Here is a 24308-nt window from a genome sequence, read left to right as displayed (position 1 = left end):
CCACAGGCTGTACGTACGGACCCTTCGCCTATATAGAACACGATGCCTCTAATATGCCATTTAACAGACACTTTTATCCAAAGCGACTTAACATGCAAACATTTGTTTTATGTGTAGGTGGCTCCGGGAATTAAACCCCTATCCTGGCGTTGTAAGAGCCATGCTCTACCAACTGAGCTCCAGAGGACCATACAAACCTCACTAACCTCTTATGGGGGTGGGTGGCGTCTGTATCCCAGGATCGTCTCTTGATCCTGGGCAGGTCAGAGTTGAGGAGAGCCTCTCCGTCCGGGACACTTCCTGGTTCAGACAGCACGGCCGGCGAGGGGGCGGGGCTTAAGGCGAAGGGGACGGGACAAGGTTCCTTGGAGCAGGTGGTCTGGGTCTCGTAGCGAATCAGACGGGACTGCAGCCGGACAAAGCCCTGGTCCCGGTCCAAGGCCTTGTGGCCCTGCTCGTCCAGACAAAACCTGGGTAGGGTCAAGAAATTAGTGATTCAAAACATAGACCAGTTCAACACAGAGACAGGTCTGGACCAGGGAGAAGAGAGAGCTTAGTGATTCAACACAGAGACAGGTCTGGACCAGGGAGAAGACAGACCTTAGTGATTCAACACAGAGACCAGTCTGGACCAGGGAGAAGAGAGAGCTTAGTGATTCAACACAGAGACAGGTCTGGACCAGGGAGAAGAGAGAGCTTAGTGATTCAACACAGAGACAGGTCTGGACCAGGGAGAAGAGAGAGCTTAGTGATTCAACACAGAGACAGGTCTGGACCAGGGAGAAGAGAGAGCTTAGTGATTCAACACAGAGACAGGTCTGGACCAGGGAGAAGAGAGAGCTTAGTGATTCAACACAGAGACAGGTCTGGACCAGGGAGAAGAGAGAGCTTAGTGATTCAACACAGAGACAGGTCTGGACCAGGGAGAAGAGAGAGCTTAGTGATTCAACACAGAGACAGGTCTGGACCAGGGAGAAGAGAGAGCTTAGTGATTCAACACAGAGACAGGTCTGGACCAGGGAGAAGAGAGAGCTTAGTGATTCAACACAGAGACAGGTCTGGACCAGGGAGAAGAGAGAGCTTAGTGATTCAACACAGAGACAGGTCTGGACCAGGGAGAAGAGAGAGCTTAGTGATTCAACACAGAGGTCTGGACCAGGGAGAAGAGCCAGTCAATAAGCCAGTACTTGGATTCAACACAGGTCTATAGTATGATTCAAAAGAGCTTAGGGATTCACAGAGAAGGTCTGGACCATCAACATTCAATAAGACTGAAAGACAGTCTCTGGAGCATAAAAGGGAGAGAGAGAAACTAGCAGAGACTTGTTAAAGTCTCAGGTGCCAGAGAGAGTAAAATAAGTCTAGTGAGATCAATCTCTCTTCAATATTTGATTTGTAACTTTTCTGTTAACTCAGCCGTGGATGGTATGTCCAAAACAGAGACATTCCTGCTTCATGTGTTGGTGCAGCTATTAGACCGTAAATACCATAGTAGACGGACTAACAAAATAAGGAGCAATTCAAACTGATTTTCTCATCTAAACCATATTGCACAGTGTTGCACAGGGAGATTAATGCAATGATTCACAAATGTGTGGATATTTTAAAAGCCTTTCATTTTCAAAAGTGTCAAACAGAGAGAAAACGCTGTGTGCAGGTATTACGGTAATTAAGGTAATTCTTGCAGGGATGTGGACTCAGATGGGGCATCAACCTCTTAAAGAGAGCTGACTCTAGATCAGTCTCTTTACACTGTACCACTCAGATGGGGAATCACCCTTTAGGAGGTAGTTTGGGAGACATATCTTAAAGAGAGAGCTGACCCTAGATCAGTCTCTTTACACTGACCACTCAGATGGGGAATCACCCTTTAGGAGGTAGTTTGGGAGACATCTCTTAAAGAGAGAGCTGACTCTAGATCAGTAGTGTCCTGTAGTGTATAAAGACACCTACTCTAGTCCATGGTAGGGTCCTGTATGTATAAAGACACCTACTCTATGGTAGGGTCCTGTATGTATAAAGACACCTACTCTAGTCAGGGGAGGGTCCTTATGTAGGACTCTAGTCCATGGTAGTGTCCATGTATAGACATTGGTAGTGATCTGTATGTATAAAGACACCTACTCTAGTCCATGGTAGTGTCCTGTATGAAATAAAGACACCTACTCTAGTCCATGGTAGTGTCCTGTATGTATAAAGACACCTACTCTAGTCCATAGTAGTGTCCTGTATTTGTATAAAGACACCTCTAGTCCATGGTAGGGTCCTGTATGAATAAAGACACCTACTCTAGTCCATGGTAGTGTCCTGTATGTATAAAGACACCTTGTCCATGGTAGTGGTAGTGTCCTGTATGTATAAAGACACCTACTCTAGTCCATGTATAGTGGTAGTGTCCTGTATATAAAGTACTAGTCCATGGTAGTGTCCTGTATGTATAAAGACACCTACTCTAGTCCATGGTAGTGTCCTGTATGTATAAAGACACCTACTCTAGTCCATGGTAGTGTCCTGTATGTATAAAGACACCTACTCTAGTCCATGGTAGGGTCCTGTATGAATAAAGACACCTACTCTAGTCCATGGTAGTGTCCTGTATGTATAAAGACACCTACTCTCGTCCATGGTAGTGGTAGTGTCCTGTATGTATAAAGACACCTACTCTAGTCCATGGTAGTGGTAGTGTCCTGTATGTATAAAGACACCTACTCTAGTCCATGGTAGTTGTAGTGTCCTGTATGTATAGTCCATGGTAGTGTCCTGTATGTATAAAGACACCTACTCTAGTCCATGGTAGTGTCCTGTATGTATAAAGACACCACTCTAGTCCATGGTAGTGTCCTGTATGTATAAAGACACCTACTCTAGTCCATGGTAGGGTCCTGTATGAATAAAGACACCTACTCTAGTCCATGGTAATGTATAAAGACACCTACTCTAGTCCATGGTAGTGTCCTGTATGTATAAAGACACCTACTCTAGTCCATGGTAGGGTCCTGTATGTATAAAGACACCTACTCTATGGTAGGGTCTGTATGTATAAAGACACCTACTCTAGTCTATGGTAGGGTCCTGTATGTATAAAGACACCTACTCTAGTCCATGGTAGTGTCCTGTATGTATAGACATTGGTAGTGTCCTGTATGTATAAAGACACCTACTCTAGTCCATGGTAGTGTCCTGTATGAAAAAAAGACACCTACTCTAGTCCATGGTAGTGTCCTGTATGTATAAAGACACCTACTCTAGTCCATGGTAGGGTCCTGTATGTATAAAGACACCTACTCTAGTCCATGGTAGTGGTAGTGTCCTGTATGTATAGTCCATCAGTAGTGTCCTGTATGTATAAAGACACCTACTCTAGTCCATGGTAGTGTCCTGTATGTATAAAGACACCTACTCTAGTCCATGGTAGGGTCCTGTATGAATAAAGACACCTACTCTAGTCCATGGTAGTGTCCTGTATGTATAAAGACACCTACTCTCGTCCATGGTAGTGGTAGTGTCCTGTATGTATAAAGACACCTACTCTAGTCCATGGTAGTGGTAGTGTCCTGTATGTATAAAGACACCTACTCTAGTCCATGGTAGTGGTAGTGTCCTGTATGTATAGTCCATGGTAGTGTCATAGTTATAATGTAGTATGTATAAAGACACCTACTCTAGTCCATGGTAGTGTCCTGTATGTATAAAGACACCTACTCTAGTCCATGGTAGTGTCCTGTATGTATAAAGACACCTACTCTAGTCCATGGTAGGGTCCTGTATGAATAAAGACACCTACTCTAGTCCATGGTAGTGTCCTGTATGTATAAAGACACCTACTCTCGTCCATGGTAGTGGTAGTGTCCTGTATGTATAAAGACACCTACTCTAGTCCATGGTAGTGGTAGTGTCCTGTATGTATAAAGACACCTACTCTAGTCCATGGTAGTTGTAGTGTCCTGTATGTATAGTCCATGGTAGTGTCCTGTATGTATAAAGACACCTACTCTAGTCCATGGTAGTGTCCTGTATGTATAAAGACACCTACTCTAGTCCATGGTAGTGTCCTGTATGTATAAAGACACCTACTCTAGTCCATGGTAGGGTCCTGTATGAATAAAGACACCTACTCTAGTCCATGGTAGTGTCCTGTATGTATAAAGACACCTACTCTAGTCCATGGTAGTGTCCTGTATGTATAAAGACACCTACTCTAGTCCATGGTAGGGTCCTGTATGTATAAAGACACCTACTCTATGGTAGGGTCCTGTATGTATAAAGACACCTACTCTAGTCTATGGTAGGGTCCTGTATGTATAAAGACACCTACTCTAGTCCATGGTAGTGTCTGTTATGTATAGACATTGGTAGTGTCCTGTATGTATAAAGACACCTACTCTAGTCCATGGTAGTGTCCTGTATGAAAAAAGACACCTACTCTAGTCCATGGTAGTGTCCTGTATGTATAAAGACACCTACTCTAGTCCATGGTAGGGTCCTGTATGTATAAAGACACCTACTCTAGTCCATGGTAGTGTCCTGTATGTATAGTCCATGGTAGTGTCCTGTATGTATAAAGACACCTACTCTAGTCCATGGTAGTGTCCTGTATGTATAAAGACACCTACTCTAGTCCATGGTAGGGTCCTGTATGAATAAAGACACCTACTCTAGTCCATGGTAGTGTCCTGTATGTATAAAGACACCTACTCGGACTGTCCATGGTAGTGGTAGTGTCCTGTATGTATAAAGACACCTACTCTAGTCCATGGTAGTGGTAGTGTCCTGTATGTATAAAGACACCTACTCTAGTCCATGGTAGTGGTAGTGTCCTGTATGTATAGTCCATGGTAGTGTCCTGTATGTATAAAGACACCTACTCTAGTCCATGGTAGTGTCCTGTATGTATAAAGACACCTTCTCTAGTCCATGGTAGTGTCCTGTATGTATAAAGACACCTACTCTAGTCCATGGTAGGGTCCTGTATGAATAAAGACACCTACTCTAGTCCATGGTAGTGTCCTGTATGTATAAAGACACCTACTCTAGTCCATGGTAGTGTCCTGTATGTATAAAGACACCTACTCTAGTCCATGGTAGTGTCCTGTATGTATAGACCATGGTAGTGTCCTGTATGTATAAAGACACCTACTCTAGTCCATGGTAGGGTCCTGTATGTATAAAGACACCTACTCTCGTCCATGGTAGTGGTAGTGTCCTGTATGTATAAAGACACCTACTCTAGTCCATGGTAGTGGTAGTGTCCTGTATGTATAAAGACACCTACTCTAGTCCATGGTAGTGGTAGTGTCCTGTATGTATAGTCCATGGTAGTGTCCTGTATGTATAAAGACACCTACTCTAGTCCATGGTAGTGGTAGTGTCCTGTATGTATAAAGACACCTACTCTAGTCCTCTGGTAGTCTGTATGTATAAGGGACACCTACTCTAGTCCATGGTAGGGTCCTGTATGTATAAAGACACCTACTCTAGTCCATGGTAGGGTCCTCTATGTATAAAGACACCTACTCTAGTCCATGGTAGGTTCCTGTATGAATAAAGACACCTACTCTAGTCCATGGTAGTGGTAGTGTCATGTATGTGAAAAGACACCTACTCTAGTCCATGGTAGTGGTAGTGTCCTGTATGTATAGACCATGGTAGTGTCCTGTATGTATAAAGACACCTACTCTAGTCCATGGTAGTGTCCTGTATGTATAAAGACACCTACTCTAGTCCATGGTAGTGTCCTGTATGTATAGACCATGGTAGTGTCCTGTATGTATAAAGACACCTACTCTAGTCCATGGTAGGGTCCTGTATGTATAAAGACACCTACTCTCGTCCATGGTAGTGGTAGTGTCCTGTATGTATAAAGACACCTACTCTAGTCCATGGTAGTGGTAGTGTCCTGTATGTATAAAGACACCTACTCTAGTCCATCTACAAGTAGTGGTAGGGTCCATGTATGTATAAAGACACCTACTCTAGTCCATGGTAGTGGTAGTGTCCTGTATGTATAAAGACACCTACTCTAGTCCATGGTAGTGTCCTGTATGTATAAAGACACCTACTCTAGTCCATGGTAGGGTCCTGTATGTATAAAGACACCTACTCTAGTCCATGGTAGGGTCCTGTATGTATGACACCTATAGTCCCCATGGTAGTTTTTTCCTGTATATTTATAAAGACACCTACTCTAGTCCATGGTAGTGTAGTGTCATGTATGTGAAAAGACACCTACTCTGAGTCCATGGTAGTGGTAGATCTGCATGTATAAAGACACCTACTCTAGTCCATGGTAGTGTCCTGTATGTATAAAGACACCTACTCTAGTCCATGGTAGTGGTAGGGTCCTGTATGTATAAAGACACCTACTCTAGTCCATGGTAGTGGTAGTGTCCTGTATGTATAAAGACACCTACTCTAGTCCATGGTAGTGGTAGTGTCCTGTATGTATAGACCATGGTAGTGTCCTGTATGTATAAAGACACCTACTCTAGTCCATGGTAGTGGTAGTGTCATGTATGTGAAAAGACACCTACTCTAGTCCATGGTAGTGGTAGTGTCCTGTATGTATAAAGACACCTACTCTAGTCCATGGTAGTGTCCTGTATGTATAAAGACACCTACTCTAGTCCATGGTAGTGGTAGGGTCCTGTATGTATAAAGACACCTACTCTAGTCCATGGTAGTGGTAGGGTCCTGTATGAATAAAGACACCTACTCTAGTCCATGGTAGTGTCCTGTATGTATAGTCCATGGTAGGGTCCTGTATGTATAAAGACACCTACTCTAGTCCATGGTAGTGGTAGTGTCCTGTATGTATAAAGACACCTACTCTAGTCCATGGTAGTGGGAACTGGCTGCTTGACTGAAGGGGATCTGGGTCACTTTCCTGGGGGTCAAGTCTGGAGACATCTGGAATGTATTTCCCCTGGAAACACACAGAGACACATTATTGTACAGGAGCTGTGAACATTTTCTATTCAAATCCAAGACTGCAGCGAAGAACACACAGTACTGCAGAGAAGAATACACAGTACTGCAGTGAAGAACACACAGTACTGCAGAGAAGAACACACAGTACTGCAGAGAAGAACACACAGTACTGCAGAGAAGAACACCCAGTACTGCAGAGAAGAACACACAGTACTGCAGAGAAGAACACCCAGTACTGCAGAGAAGAACACACAGTACTGCAGAGAACACACAGTACTGCAGAGAAGAACACACAGTACTGCAGAGAAGAACACACAGTACTGCAGCGAAGAACACACAGTACTGCAGAGAAGAACACACAGTACTGCAGAGAAGAACACACAGTACTGCAGAAGAACACACAGTACTGCAGAGAAGAACACACAGTACTGCAGAGAAGAACACACAGTACTGCAGACAGTACTGCAGTGAAGAAGAACACCCAGTACTACAGTGAAGAACACACAGTACTACAGAGAAGAACACACAACACACAGTACTGCAGAGAAGAACACACAGTACTGCAGAGAAGAACACACAGTACTGCAGAGAAGAACACACAGTACTGCAGAGAAGAACACACAGTACTGCAGAGAAGAACACACAGTACTGCAGAAGAACACACAGTACTGAAGAACACACAGTACTGCAGAGAAGAACACACAGTACTGCAGTGAAGAACACACAGTACTGCAGTGAAGAACACACAGTACTGCAGTGAAGAACACACAGTACTGCAGTGAAGAACACACAGTACTGCAGTGAAGAACACACAGTACTGCAGTGAAGAACACACAGTACTGCAGTGAAGAACACATAGTACTACAGAGAAGAACACACAGTACTACAGAGAAGAACACACAGTACTGCAGCGATCTGAAGTGAAACTAAACTCTCCTGTCCTCTGCACCCAAACTGATTAAGTGTGTAAAACAACTTCCTAATGAACTGACAGCTCGAATGTCTCGAACGCTTCTTAATTGAGTTTCTTTTAATGAACATAAATGACTAATTACTAATATTCTTCTCTGCCTTCTGTGAGAGCACTGTCCGATAAAGGCTCTTTATAAATCAGAGGAATCCAATTAGGCGAAAACCTTTTGATTCGAATGCATATCAGAGGTAGACAGCCACATGAAATCAGACAGCTACATGGTGTCTGAAACATCCTAACTGAATAGTTGTCTGCTGAATGGAGTGGTTTCTCCTCGAGGGAAGAGAAAGTTAGAAACAGATTATTCAACATGTTGACGCCACTTTTTTGGTCAGACAGATTGAGGGGTCAGACAGATTGAGGGGGTCAGACAGACTGAGGGGGTCAGACAGATTGGGGGTCAGACAGATTGGGGGGTCAGACAGACTGGGGTCAGACAGATTGGGGGTCAGACAGATTGGGGGGTCAGACAGATTGGGGGTCAGACAGATTGGGTCAGACAGATTGGGGGGTCAGACAGATTGGGGGGGTCAGACAGATTGGGGGTCAGACAGATTGGGGGGTCAGGATTGGGGGTCAGACAGTCAGACAGACTGATTGGGGGTCAGACAGATTGGGGGGGTCAGACAGATTGAGGGGTCAGACAGATTGGGGGGTCAGACAGATTGGGGGGTCAGACAGATTGGGGGCAGACAGATTGGGGGGCAGACAGATTGAGGGGGTCAGACAGATTGGGGGGGTCAGACAGACTGAGGGGGGAGACAGGGGTCAGACAGATTGGGGCAGACAGGGGGTCAGACAGACAGACAGATTGGGGGGTCAGACAGACTGGGGGGTCAGACAGACTGGGGGGGGGTCAGACAGATTGTCCCGTTGTTGAGCTACCCTCAGTAGCTGGGTTTCCATCCAGATTTTCATGCGAATATTTTAAAATCCACATTAAGAAAATATGCGCATTTTCCCACCAGTGATAATGTTTCCACCAAACTGACTTGTTGTGGATAAACATCAGTACGTGATGATGTAGTGCACATAAAATGTACTTCTTTGTTTTAAGTTTTCATGTACCGAATAAAAATCTAAAGTTCAATGTGTTTCCATTGTATTTTCAACTCTACTGATCAGTTCCTGTCAGAAAGACTGTTTTAAACAGCAAACGTGCCTATTCTGGTCTTAGTATGTACGTACGCTCTAGCCAACAGCTGTGTGGGTAGACTAGTCTACATGATGAGATCATTATGGATAACAGCGAGAATATCTATATTTGTCAAATCGGCAGTCAAGCGTCGATCATCACGTCACCAGAACAAGACCATAGATATTTATTGGAAAGGAGCATCAAGCTCATCGCCAAAGATTTGTATAACTAACCGAAGATAGACCACAGCCTGTTGTGTCCAATGGGAGCAAATGAATCGTAGTGGGCAGAACAAGCAAGGAGGTGGGCAGAGCCAAGGATGAGCTAGGCGAGAGCCCATTGGTGTGTTCTAGCATGTATTTGCATATTTCCGTTAGGGAACGCCTACTTTGTGAAGTAGGCGTAGGCAATAAGTCAGTTCACCCTTGCACTCCTTCTGAACAACGCAAACAAATATATATATTTGGCAAAGGGCAAAGTCTACTAAACGTAGTCCACTCTGTTCATAACAGATTCTAGTTTTGTGAACAGAAAACTGTATTGAGATTAAATGTTTCATTGATGAGGAAAATTTGCAGAATATTGGCCAAAATCCACTGCCGGCCACTGGGCTTCCTCTCATCACCATATTCAGTAGTGAGCGGAAATGCCAACCGGATGCTTCAGATTTCTACATCCAGTGAAATATTTGACTCATTGTTCTATCCGTGTCATCACCGTGCACTTTAACCACTCCTGTGAAGTTCATCATCATCATTTATTTAATCTGTAGCCTAATAAACTGCATGGTTTACCCAAGTCGTAGTGGGAGGACCACACAACATATCATCGCCTGACTCCAAGTTTACTTTTAAAATGATGCGTACTCTCATCTACTGGTGTCCCCCAGGGCTCGGTTCTAGGCCCTCTTCTCTCTATACACCAAGTCACTCGGCTCCGCCATATCCTGGTCTCTCCTATCACTGCTATGACGATGACACTCAGCTACTTTTCTCCTTCCCTCCTCCTGACACCCATCTCTGCGTGTCCGGCAGATATATCAGCTTGGATGTCGGTTCAGCACCTCAAGCTCAACCTCGACAAGATAGAGCTGCTCTTCCTCCCGGTTAGTGTTAACTACTTTGGAGCACTCAGACACATATAAATTAACCAGGGAGGCTGAGAAGCTGTTGTACATCGAAATACGTTAGAAAACTTTCTGTAGTAGAGAGAGAATGAGTCAAACCACAATGCCTTTGAACAACTCCCTAAAGTATCTGAACGGAACAGTATCTGAACTGAACAGTATCTGAATTGAACAGTATCTGAACTGAACAGTATCTGAACAGTATGTGAATTGAACAACTCTCTAGAGTTACCCTAGTCTCCAGACTAAGAGAGTTACCCTAGTCTCCAGACTAAGAGAGGTACCCTAGTCTCCAGACTAACAGAGTTACCCTAGTCTCCAGACTAACAGAGTTACCCTAGTCTCCGGACTAACAGAGTTACCCTAGTCTCCGGACTAACAGAGTTACCCTAGTCTCCGGACTAACAGAGGTACCCTAGTCTCCGGACTAACAGAGGTACCCTAGTCTCCGGACTAACAGAGGTACCCTAGTCTCTCCTAGTCTCCGGACTAACAGAGTTACCCTAGTCTCCGGACTAACAGAGGTACCCTAGTCTCCAGACTAACAGAGGTACCCTAGTCTCCAGACTAACAGAGTTACCCTAGTCTCCAGACTAACAGAGTTACCCTAGTCTCCAGACTAACAGAGTTACCCTAGTCTCCAGACTAACAGAGTTACCCTAGTCTCCAGACTAACAGAGTTACCCTAGTCTCCAGACTAACAGAGTTACCCTAGTCTCCAGACTAGTCTAGTCTCTGGACTAATAGAGGCTGCAGATCTCCGGTGGGCAGGCCGTCTGGTGTGAAGTGTCTAAGCAGCTCTTTGGCATCCAGCAAGGCTGGGGTGGTTCTCTGGCCCTGGACATCTTTAGGCCCCAGCAGACAGTCAGATGAGCTGCCAGACAGCAGACCAAACCTGTGAAGGGATGAGACCAAAGATGAGATGGTTAAACGAGTCACGTGTGAGGAACCAAAGATACCGTCGGTCTCTCTATTCCCATAAGCCACCTTGCTTGCTTATTGTTGACGGAAGAGAGATGTATGTACCGATGTGAAGAGCATTATTCAAGTTTACCTCAGCTTCTGACGAGTCCTCTGGAGGTTCTCATAGTTCTGCAGAACACTTCTCTCTGGCCAATCAGCATGTTGGGAGTGTTTAATGAACTCTACATTGGAATGGGAAAATAGTCATTTTTGTTTTATCAGTCAAGGTTTCTAGAAGGAGTCAGTTTTAGAGAAGGCAAATACAGTGTATTCAGAAAGTATTCAGACCCCTTGACTTTTTACACATTTTGTTATGTTACAGCCTTATTCTAAATTTTTGTAATTTTTTTAATCAATACCCATTAATGACAAAGCGAAAACAAGTAAAGATTTTTTTTGTGCCAAATGTATAAAAATAAAAAACAGAAATAACCGATTTACATAAGTATTCAGACCCTTTGCTATGAGACTTCGAAATTGAGTTCAGGTGCATCCTGTTTCCATTGTTCATCCTTGAGATTTTTCTACAACTTGATTGGAGTCCATCTGTGGTAAATTCAATTTATTGGACATCATTTAGAAAGGCATACACCTGTCTATATAAAGGTCCCACAGTTGACAGTGCATGTCAGAGCAAAAACCTGTCTATATAAGGTCCCACAGTTGACAGTGCATGTCAGAGCAAAAACCTGTCTATATAAAGGTCCCACAGTTGACAGTGCATGTCAGAACAAAAACCTGTCTATATAAGGTCCTACAGTTGACAGTGCATGTCAGAACAAAAACCTGTCTATATAAGGTCCCACAGTTGACAGTGCATGTCAGAACAAAAACCTGTCTATATAAGGTCCCACAGTTAACAGTGCATGTCAGAGCATAAACCTGTCTATATAAGGTCCCACAGTTGACAGTGCATGTCAGAGCATAAACCTGTCTATATAAGGTCCCACAGTTGACAGTGCATGTCAGAGCATAAACCTGTCTATATAAGGTCCCACAGTTGACAGTGCATGTCAGAACAAAAACCTGTCTATATAAAGGTCCCACAGTTGACAGTGCATGTCAGAACAGAAACCTGTCTATATAAGGTCCCACAGTTGACAGTGCATGTCAGAACAAAAACCTGTCTATATAAGGTCCCACAGTTGACAGTGCATGTCAGAGCATAAACCTGTCTATATAAGGTCCCACAGTTGACAGTGCATGTCAGAGCATAAACCTGTCTATATAAGGTCCCACAGTTGACAGTGCACGTCAGAACAAAAACCTGTCTATATAAGGTCCCACAGTTGACAGTGCATGTCAGAGCATAAACCTGTCTATATAAGGTCCCACAGTTGACAGTGCATGTCAGAGCATAAACCTGTCTATATAAGGTCCCACAGTTGACAGTGCATGTCAGAACAAAAACCTGTCTATATAAAGGTCCCACAGTTGACAGTGCATGTCAGAACAAAAACCAAGCCATGAGGTCAAAGGAATTGTCTGTAGAGCTCCGAGACAGGATTGTGTCGAGGCACAAATCTGGGGAAGGGTACCAAAACATTTCTGCAGCACTGAAGGCCCCCAAGAACACCATGGCCTCCATCATTCTTAAATGGAAGAAGTTCGGAACAACCAAGACTCTTCCTAGAGCTGGCCACCTGGCCAAAATGAGCAAGGGCCTTGGTCAGGGAGGTGACCAAGAACCCAATGGTCACTCTGAGAGAGCTCCAGAGTTTCTTTGTGGAGATGAGTGAATCTTTCATAAGGACAACCATCTCCGCAGCACTACCCCAATCAAGCCTTTATAATAGTGTGGCCAAAAGGCACCTAAATGACTCTCAGACCATGAGAAACAAGATTCACTGGTCTGAAGAAAACGAGATTGAACTCTTTGGCCTGAATGCAAAACCTCACGTCTGGAGGAAACCTGTCACCATCCCTACAAGTGAAGCATGGTGGTGGCAGCATCATGCTGTGGGGATGTTTTTCAGAGACAGGGACTGGGAGACTAGCTAGGATCGAGGGAAAGAGAGAGAGATTCTTGATTAAATTCTGCTCCAGAGCTCTCAGGACCTCAGACTGGGGCGAAGGGTCACCTTCCAACAGGACAACGACCCTAAGCACACAGCCAAGACAACGCAGGAGTGGCTTCGGGACAAGTCTCAGAGTTTCCTTGAATGGCCCAGCCAGAGCCCGGACTTTAACCTGATCTAACATCTCTGGAGAGACCTGAAAATAGCTGTGCAGGGACGCTCTCCATCCAACCTGACAGAGCTTGAGAGGATCTGCAGAGAAAAATGGGAGAAACTCCCAAATACAGGTGTGCCAAGCTTGTAGCGTCATACCCAAGACGACTTGAGGCTGTAATCGCTGTCAAAGGTGCTTCAACAAAGTACTGAGTTAAGGGTCTGAATACTTAAGTAAATGTGATATTTATGTTTACATTTATTTAAAAAAAATTAGCAAACATTTCTAAAAACCTGTTTTTGCTTTGTCATTATGGGGTATTGTGTGTAGATTGATGAGGGGGGGGGGACTATTTAATCCATTTTAGAATAATGCTGTAACGTAACAAAAAGTGAAAAAAGTCAAGGGGTCTGAATACTTCCTGAATGCACTGTAAAAGTTACTGAGCTGTGTTACGGGGAGTAAGGAGGGACTGGAACAGCAGAATACCTGTAGTCTTCGTAGTGAGGTTCACCTCCTCTGCTCCACAGGGCTCAACTCTGGGCAGAAGAGTCTTTAGGCAGGGTAGAGGCTTTAGGCAGGGTAGAGTCATGCATCTTGAGGTACTGTTCTCTGGCCAGGCTGAGCAAGATCTTCAGGTCATTTACTGGTATTGAAGCTGGTTTCTCTGCCTCTTCTCTACGTCCTATACGTCAATATGGAATAACGAGAGTAGTCAGTAAGTAGCCTTGTCCGAGCCAGAAGTAGTCAGTAAGTAGCCTTGTCCGAGCCAGGATGGGCCATAAGGGCTGGAGACTCAGGTTTCTGTAGTGTGAGGATGCTTGATGTTATTGGATGTTTAATACTGGAGGAACCACCTACCTGTCTGGCTACGATACAGACTGACTTTAATGCTGGAGGAACCACTTACCTTTCTGGCTACGATACAGACTGACTTCAATACTGGAGGAACCACCTACCTGTCTGGCTATGATACAGACTGACTTTAATGCTGGAGGAACCACTTACCTTTCTGGCTACGATACAGACTGACTTCAATACTGGAGGAACCACCACCTGTCTGGCTGCTACACAGACTGACTTTAATACTGGAGGAACCACCTACCTGTCTGGCTGCTACACAGACTGACTTTAATACTAGAGGAACCACCTACCTGTCTGGCTACGATACAGACTGACTTTAATACTACCTGTCTGGCTGCTACACAGACTGACTTTAATACTGGAGGAACCACCTACCTGTCTGGCTGCTACACAGACTGACTTTAATACTGGAGGAACCACCTACCTGTCTGGCTGCTACACAGACTGACTTTAATACTGGAGGAACCACCTACCTGTCTGACTCGATACAGACTGACTTTAATACTGGAGGAACCACCTACCTGTCTGGCTACGATACAGACTGACTTTAATACTGGAGGAACCACCTACCTGTCTGGCTGCTACACAGACTGACTTCAATACTGGAGGAACCACCACCTGTCTGGCTGCTACACAGACTGACTTTGTACTGGAGGAACCACCTACCTGTCTGGCTACGATACAGACTGACTTTAATACTGGAGAACCACCTACCTGTCTGGCTGCTACACAGCTGACTTCAATACTGGAGGAACCACCTACCTGTCTGGCTGCTACACAGACTGACTTTTACTGGAGGAACTACCACCTGTCTGGACGATACAGACTGCCTTTAATACTGGAGGAACCACCTACCTGTCTGGCTGCTACACAGACTGACTTTAATACTGGAGGAACCACCTACCTGTCTGGCTACGATACAGACTGACTTTAATGCTGGAGGAACCACCTACCTGTCTGGCTACGATACAGACTGACTTTAATACTGGAGGAACCACCTACCTGTCTGGCTGCTACACAGACTGACTTTAATACTGGAGGAACCACCTACCTGTCTGGCTACGATACAGACTGACTTTAATGCTGGAGGAACCACCTACCTGTCTGGCTGCTACACAGACTGACTTTAATACTGGAGAGCTACACAGACTGACTTTAATACTGGAGGAACCACCTACCTGTCTGGCTACAGACTGACTTTAATACTGGAGGAACCACCTACCTGTCTGCTGCCACACAGACTGACTTTAATACTGGAGGAACCACCTACCTGTCTGGCTGCTACACAGACTGACTTTAATACTGGAGGAACCACCTACCTGTCTGGCTACGATACAGACTGACTTTAATACTGGAGGAACCACCTACCTGTCTGGCTGCTACACAGACTGATTTTTTTAATACTGGAGGAACCACCTACCTGTCTGGCTACGATACAGACTGCCTTTAATACTGGAGGATCCACCTACCTGTCTGGCTGCTACACAGACTGACTTTAATACTGGAGGAACCACCTACCTGTCTGGGATACAGACTGACTTTAATACTGGAGGAACCACCTACCTGTCTGCTGCCACACAGACTGACTTTAATACTGGAGGAACCACCTACCTGTCTGGCTGCTACACAGACTGACTTTAAATACCTACCTGTCTGGCTGCTACACAGACTGACTTTAATACTGGAGGAACCACCTACCTGTCTGGCTACGATACAGACTGACTTTAATACTGGAGGAACCACCTACCTGTCTGGCTGCTACACAGACTGACTTTAATACTGGAGGAACCACCTACCTGTCTGGCTCGATACAGACTGCCTTTAATACTGGAGGATCCACCTACCTGTCTGGCTGCTACACAGACTGACTTTAATACTGGAGGAACCACCTACCTGTCTGGCTACGATACAGACTGCCTTTAATACTGGAGGAACCACCTACCTGTCTGGCTGCTACACAGACTGACTTGAGGAACCACCTACCTGTCTGGCTATGATACAGACTGACTTTAATACTGGAGGAACCACCTACCTGTCTGGCTGCGATACAGACTGCCTTTAATACTGGAGGAACCACCTACCTGACTGGCTGCTATACAGACTGACTTTAATACTGGAGGAACCACCTACCTGTCTGGCTGCCACAAGACTGACTTTAATACTTACCTGTCTGGCTGCTACACAGACTGACTTTAAACTGGAGGAACCAACCTGTCTGGCTGCCACACAGACTGACTTTTACTGGAGGAACCACCTACCTGTCTGGCTAAAATACAGACTGACTTTTACTGAACCACCTACCTGTCTGGCTGCCACACAGACTGACTTTAATACTGGAGGAACCACCTACCTGTCTGGCTACGATACAGACTGACAGTTCAATACTGGAGGAACCACCTACCTGACTGGCTGCTACACAGACTGACTTTAATACTGGAGGAACCACCTACCTGTCTGCTGTACACAGACTGACTTTAATACTGGAGGAACCACCTACCTGTCTGGAAATACAGACTGACTTTAATACTGGAGGAACCACCTACCTGTCTCTAATACAGACTGACTTTAATACTGAACCAATGTCTGGCTGCTACAAGACTGACTTTTACTGGAGGAACCACCTAGCTACACAGACTGACTTTAATACTGGAGGAACCACCTACCTGTCTGGCTGCTACAGACTGACTGGAGGAACCACCTACCTGTCTGGGATACAGACTGACTTTAATACTGGAGGAAACCTACCTGTCTGGCTGCTACACAGACTGACTTTAATACTGGAGGAACCACCTACCTGTCTGGCTACGATACAGACTGCCTTTAATACTGGAGGATCCACCTACCTGTCTGGCTGCTACACAGACTGACTTTAATACTGGAGGAACCACCTACCTGTCTGGCTACGATACAGACTGCCTTTAATACTGGAGGAACCACCTACCTGTCTGGCTGCTACACAGACTGACTTTAATACTGGAGGAACCACCTACCTGTCTGGCTATGATACAGACTGACTTTAATACTGGAGGAACCACCTACCTGTCTTACTACAGACTGCCTTTAATACTGGAGGAACCACCTACCTGACTGGCTGCTATACAGACTGACTTTAATACTGGAGGAACCACCTACCTGTCTGGGCCACACAGACTGACTTTAATACTGGAGGAACCACCTACCTGTCTGGCTGCTACACAGACTGACTTTAATACTGGAGGAACCACCTACCTGTCTGGCTGCCACACAGACTGACTTTAATACTGGAGGAACCACCTACCTGTCTGGCTACGATACAGACTGACTTTAATACTGGAGGAACCACCTACCTGTCTGGCTGCCACACAGACTGACTTTAATACTGGAGAACCACCTACCTGTCTGGCTACGATACAGACTGACTTCAATACTGGAGGAACCACCTACCTGACTGGCTGCTACACAGACTGACTTTAATACTGGAGGAACCACCTACCTGTCTGGCTGCTACACAGACTGACTTTAATACTGGAGGAACCACCTACCTGTCTGGGACAGACTGACTTTAATATAAGAACCACCTACCTGTCTGGCTGATACAGACTGACTTTAATACTGGAGGTTACATGTCTGGCTGCTACACAGACTGACTTTAATACTGGAGGAACCACCTACCTGTCTGGCTGCTACACAGACTGACTTTTACTAGAGGAACCACCTACCTGTCTGGCTGCTACACAGACTGACTTTAATACTAGAGGAACCACCTACCTGTCTGGCTACGATACAGACTGACTTCAATACTGGAGGAACCACCTACCTGTCTGGCTGCTACACAGACTGACTTTAATACTGGAGGAACCACCTACCTGTCTGGCTACGATACAGACTGCCTTTAATACTGGAGGATCCACCTACCTGTCTGGCTGCTACACAGACTGACTTTAATACTGGAGGAACCACCTACCTGTCTGGCTACGATACAGACTGACTTTAATACTGGAGGAACCACCTACCTGTCTGGCTGCTACACAGACTGACTTTAATACTGGAGGAACCACCTACCTGTCTGGCTGCTACACAGACTGACTTTAATACTAGAGGAACCACCTACCTGTCTGGCTGCTACACAGACTGCTAGAGGAACCACCTACCTGTCTGGCTACGATACAGACTGACTTCAATACTGGAGGAACCACCTACCTGTCTGGCTGCTACACAGACTGACTTTAATACTGGAGGAACCACCTACCTGTCTGGCTACAGACTGCCTTTAATACTGGAGGATCCACCTACCTGTCTGGCTGCTACACAGACTGACTTTAATACTGGAGGAACCACCTACCTGTCTGGCTACGATACAGACTGACTTTAATACTGGAGGAACCACCTACCTGTCTGGCTGCTACACAGACTGACTTTAATACCGGAGGAACCACCTACCTGTCTGGCTGCTACACAGACTGACTTTAATACTGGAGGAACCACCTACCTGTCTGGCTGCTACACAGACTGACTTTAATACTGGAGGAACCACCTACCTGTCTGGCTGCCACACAGACTGACTTTAATACTGGAGGAACCACCTACCTGTCTGGCTGCCACACAGACTGACTTTAATACTGGAGGAACCACCTACCTGTCTGGCTGCTACACAGACTGACTTTAATACTGGAGGAACCACCTACCTGTCTGGCTGCCACACAGACTGACTTTAATACTGGAGGAACCACCTATCTGTCTGGCTGCTACACAGACTGACTTTAATACTGGAGGAACCACCTACCTGTCTGGCTGCGATACAGACTGACTTTAATACTGGAGGAACCACCTACCTGTCTGGCTACGATACAGACTGACTTTAATACTGGAGGAACCACCACCTGTCTGGCTACTACAGACTGTACTGGAGGAACCACCTACCTGTCTGGCTACGATACAGACTGACTTTAATACTGGAGGAACCACCTACCTGTCTGGCTGCTACACAGACTGACTTTAATACTGGAGGAACCACCTACCTGTCTGGCTACGATACAGACTGACTTTAATACTGGAGGAACCACCTACCTACAGACTGACTTTAATACTGGAGGAACCACCTACCTGTCTGGCTACGATACAGACTGACTTTAATACTGGAGGAACCACCTACCTGTCTGGCTGCTACACAGACTGACTTTAATACTGGAGGAACCACCTACCTGTCTGGCTACGATACAGACTGACTTTAATACTGGAGGAACCACCTACCTGTCTGGCTGCTACACAGACTGACTTTAATACTGGAGGAACCACCTACCTGTCTGGCTGCTACACAGACTGACTTTAATACTGGAGGAACCACCTACCTGTCTGGCTGCTACACAGACTGACTTGCTTTATTAAACTATGCTAGATATGTTTTTTTGTTGTCAAATAGAATGTTTTCAATAAAATAGCTGGTTAAATAAACTGCAATAAAAAAATACATTAACTAGGCTCTATTTGGTGGCAATAAAGCTCACTGCAAATGGAAAGAGTGTGCAGAGTACAGACATTTGAATATACATTCTGCATCAGACATGATTCCACTTGAAAAATCTTTTATTTTTATTTTTTATCTCAACGAGGCTTACCTGGCTGAATAAAGGATGAATAAAATATGATGTTGTACTTACTCAGGCACTCCTTTAGGACCAGAGTCTGCACCTCGGCCAACTTCCTCTCCCTCTGTAGCAGTTGGTCTCCATGGAGACAGGGCAGGGAGCACAGCCAGTCTGTAGTGGTGGAACCTGGGAGAAGAGACCAAGTGGACTGCTTTATCAATCAATTGGCTGAACCCATCTCAATAACATCAGAGAAAAGAGAAACCCGCACACTGCTCTCGCTAGTATTACTTATTTTTTATTAAAGGCCCACTGCAGTCAAAATTCTGTTTTTCCTGTGTTTTGTATGATATTGTACAACAGCTGATGAAAGTAACACTGTAAAAAAGTGTGACGTGTGATCTGTGATATTTCCTGATAGTTGCTGGTTGAAAATATAATCTACACAGGACCTTCTAAATCAGCAGGTTTTGGGTTTAATAAGGTTGAATAAAATAAGTGACATTAGTAAGAGCAGTGTTCAGGTTTCTCTTTTCCCCCCTGATGTAAATCACATTATTCACACCTGAAACAACATAACTCAGACGTGGGAGTTCTTTTTTTAGGATGTTCAATAACCTGGTAACGTGGCTTATGAGTTCAAATGAAGTTCATATGAATGGGACAACGCAAACGCTATCAAAGGAGACAGGGGAGTTTAATACAAGCACACTGTATTAAGGAGCCAGGGGAGTACAAGCACACTGCATTAAGGAGACAGGGGAGTACAAGCACACTGCATTAAGGAGACAGGGGAGTTTAATACAAGCACACTGCATTAAGGAGACAGGGGAGTTTATTACAAGCACACTGCATTAAGGAGACAGGGGAGTTTATTACAAGCACACTGCATTAAGGAGACAGGGGAGTTTATTACAAGCACACTGCATTAAGGAGACAGGGGAGTTTAATACAAGCACACTGCATTAAGGAGACAGGGGAGTACAAGCACACTGCATTAAGGAGACAGGGGAGTACAAGCACACTGCATTAAGGAGACAGGGGAGTACAAGCACACTGCATTAAGGAGACAGGGGAGTACAAGCACACTGCATTAAGGAGACAGGGGAGTACAAGCACACTGCATTAAGGAGACAGGGGAGTTTAATATAAGCACACTGCATTAAGGAGACAGGGGAGTTTAATACAAGCACACTGCATTAAGGAGACAGGGGAGTTTAATACAAGCACACTGCATTAAGGAGACAGGGGAGTACAAGCACACTGCATTAAGGAGATAGGGGAGTACAAGCACACTGCATTAAGGAGACAGGGGAGTTTAATACAAGCACACTGCATTAAGGAGACAGGGGAGTTTAATACAAGCACACTGCATTAAGGAGACAGGGAGTTTTACAAGCACACTGCATTAAGGAGTAGGGAGTTTAATACAAGCACACTGCATTAAGGAGACAGGGGAGTACAAGCACACTGCATTAAGGAGACAGGGGAGTTTAATATAAGCACACTGCATTAAGGAGACAGGGGAGTTTAATACAAGCACACTGCATTAAGGAGTAGGGGAGTTTAATACAAGCACACTGCATTAAGGAGACAGGGGAGTTTAATACAAGCACACTGCATTAAGGAGACAGGGGAGTACAAGCACACTGCATTAAGGAGACAGGGGAGTTTAATATAAGCACACTGCATTAAGGAGACAGGGGAGTTTAATACAAGCACACTGCATTAAGGAGACAGGGGAGTTTAATACAAGCACACTGCATTAAGGAGACAGGGGAGTACAAGCACACTGCATTAAGGAGATAGGGGAGTACAAGCACACTGCATTAAGGAGACAGGGGAGTTTAATACAAGCACACTGCATTAAGGAGACAGGGGAGTTTAATACAAGCACACTGCATTAAGGAGACAGGGGAGTTTAATACAAGCACACTGCATTAAGGAGTAGGGGAGTTTAATACAAGCACACTGCATTAAGGAGACAGGGGAGTACAAGCACACTGCATTAAGGAGACAGGGGAGGCACACTGCATTAAGGAGTAGGGAGTTTAATACAAGCACACTGCATTAAGGAGACAGGGGAGTTTAATACAAGCACACTGCATTAAGGAGACAGGGGGAGCACACTGCATTAAGGAGACAGGGAGTTTAATATAAGCACACTGCATTAAGGAGACAGGGAGTTTAATACAAGCACACTGCATTAAGGAGACAGGGGAGTTTAATACAAGCACACTGCATTAAGGAGACAGGGGAGTTTAATACAAGCACACTGCATTAAGGAGACAGGGAGTTTAATACAAGCACACTGCATTAAGGAGACAGGGGAGTACAAGCACACTGCATTAAGGAGACAGGGGAGTACAAGCACACTGCATTAAGGAGACAGGGGAGTTTATTACAAGCACACTGCATTAAGGAGACAGGGAGTTTATTACAAGCACACTGCATTAAGGAGACAGGGGAGTTTAATACAAGCACACTGCATTAAGGAGACAGGGGAGTCCAAGCACACTGCATTAAGGAGACAGGGGAGTACAAGCACACTGCATTAAGGAGACATGGGAGTACAAGCACACTGCATTAAGGAGACAGGGGAGTTTAATACAAGCACACTGCATTAAGGAGACAGGGAGTACAAGCACACTGCATTAAGGAGACAGGGGAGTACAAGCACACTGCATTAAGGAGACAGGGAGTTTAATACAATCACACTGCATTAAGGAGACAGGGGAGTTTAATACAATCACACTGCATTAAGGAGACAGGGGAGTACAAGCACACTGCATTAAGGAGACAGGGAGTACAAGCACACTGCATTAAGGAGACAGGGGAGTACAAGCACACTGCATTAAGGAGACAGGGGAGTTTATTACAAGCACACTGCATTAAGGAGACGGGAGTTTATTACAAGCACACTGCATTAAGGAGACAGGGGAGTTTAATACAAGCACACTGCATTAAGGAGACAGGGGAGTCCAAGCACACTGCATTAAGGAGACAGGGGAGTTTAATACAAGCACACTGCATTAAGGAGACAGGGGAGTTTATTACAAGCACACTGCATTAAGGAGACAGGGGAGTTTAATACAAGCACACTGCATTAAGGAGACAGGGGAGTTTAATACAAGCACACTGCATTAAGGAGACAGGGGAGTTTATTACAATCACACTGCATTAAGGAGACAGGGGAGTTTAATACTGCATTGCTTTATTTTTATTTCACCTTTATTTAAACAGGTAGACTAGTTGAGAACAAGTTCTCATTTACAACTGCGACTTGGCCAAGACAAAGCAAAGCAGTTCAACACATACAACAACACAGAGTTACACATGGAGTAAAACAAACATACAGTCAATAATACAGTAGAAAAATAAGTCTATATACAATGTGAGCAAGTGAGGTGAGATAATGGAGGTAAAGGCAAAAAAGGCCATGGTGGCAAAGTAAATACAATATAGCAAGTAAAACACTGGAATGGTAGATTTGCAATGGAAGAATGTGCAAAGTAGAAATAAAAATAATGGGGTGCAAAGGAGCAAAATAAATAAATAAATACAGTTGGGAAAGAGGTAGTTATTTGGGCTAAATTATAGGTGGGCTATGTACAGGTGCAGTAATCTGTGAGCTGCTCTGACAGCTGATGCTTAAAGCTAGTGAGGGAGATAAGCGTTTCCAGTTTTATTCATCAATGAAGATTGAGAAAGATGTTTATAAACCACAACAATCAATCAGTCTGGCCTTCTGGGTTGACTCACCCTTTCTCAATAAATTGACACATGACTCATGATTTCATATTAGGTCTACATTAATTAACATGACTTTAACTCTATAAAACTTTAATCTTATTCGTATTCATATTTTTTAAACTGCATTGTTGGTTAAGGGGCATGTAAGTAAGCATTTCACTGTAAAGGTCTACCTATACCTGTTGTATTCGGTGCATGTGACTAATAACATTTGATTTGATTCTGAAGTTCCAAGCAAACACAGCACTATTGACAGGGTATCTACTTTACACTGCAGTGACTGAGGCTGACAGGCCCAAATGGACTGACAGGGACTTAGGCCCAAAATGGACTGACAGGGTTTACACTGCAGTGACTGAGGCTCGACTTAGGCCCAAATGGACTGACAGGGTATCTACTTTACACTGCAGTGACTGAGGCTCGACTTAGGCCCAAATGGACTGACAGGGTATCTACTTTACACTGCAGTGACTGAGGCTCGACTTCGACTTAGGCCCAAATGGACTGACAGGGTATCTACTTTACACTGCAGTGACTGAGGCTCGACTTAGGCCCAAATGGACTGACAGGGTATCTACTTTACACTGCAGTGACTGAGGCTCGACTTAGGCCCAAATGGACTGACAGGGTATCTACTTTACACTGCAGTGACTGAGGCTCGACTTAGGCCCAAATGGACTGACAGGGTATCTACTTTACACTGCAGTGACTGAGGCTCGACTTAGGCCCAAATGGACTGACAGGGTATCTACTTTACACTGCAGTGACTGAGGCTCGACTTAGGCCCAAATGGACTGACAGGGTATCTACTTTACACTGCAGTGACTG

General features: G+C 44.9%; 1 protein-coding gene across 1 annotated transcript; it reads right to left on the bottom strand.

Annotated features, from left to right (window-relative positions):
• LOC115116094 (mdm2-binding protein-like) lies at window positions 1-19913 on the bottom strand (the record flags this gene model as incomplete). The annotated part of the gene is given in 7 exon segments (XM_065015373.1): window positions 1-470; window positions 6827-6925; window positions 10889-11059; window positions 11219-11309; window positions 13789-13848; window positions 13850-13984; window positions 19800-19913. Coding segments are annotated over 7 exon segments (1010 nt in total), but the record flags the coding sequence as incomplete, so codon positions are not given.
• Window positions 19914-24308: the final 4395 nt, after the last annotated feature.

This window comes from Oncorhynchus nerka, unplaced genomic scaffold, assembly GCF_034236695.1.
Source record: "Oncorhynchus nerka isolate Pitt River unplaced genomic scaffold, Oner_Uvic_2.0 unplaced_scaffold_1478, whole genome shotgun sequence".
NCBI classification, from domain to species: Eukaryota; Metazoa; Chordata; class Actinopteri; order Salmoniformes; family Salmonidae; genus Oncorhynchus; species Oncorhynchus nerka.
The sequence above is the reverse complement of the archived record's forward strand: the minus strand, read 5'-3'. Positions and strand labels throughout refer to the sequence as shown.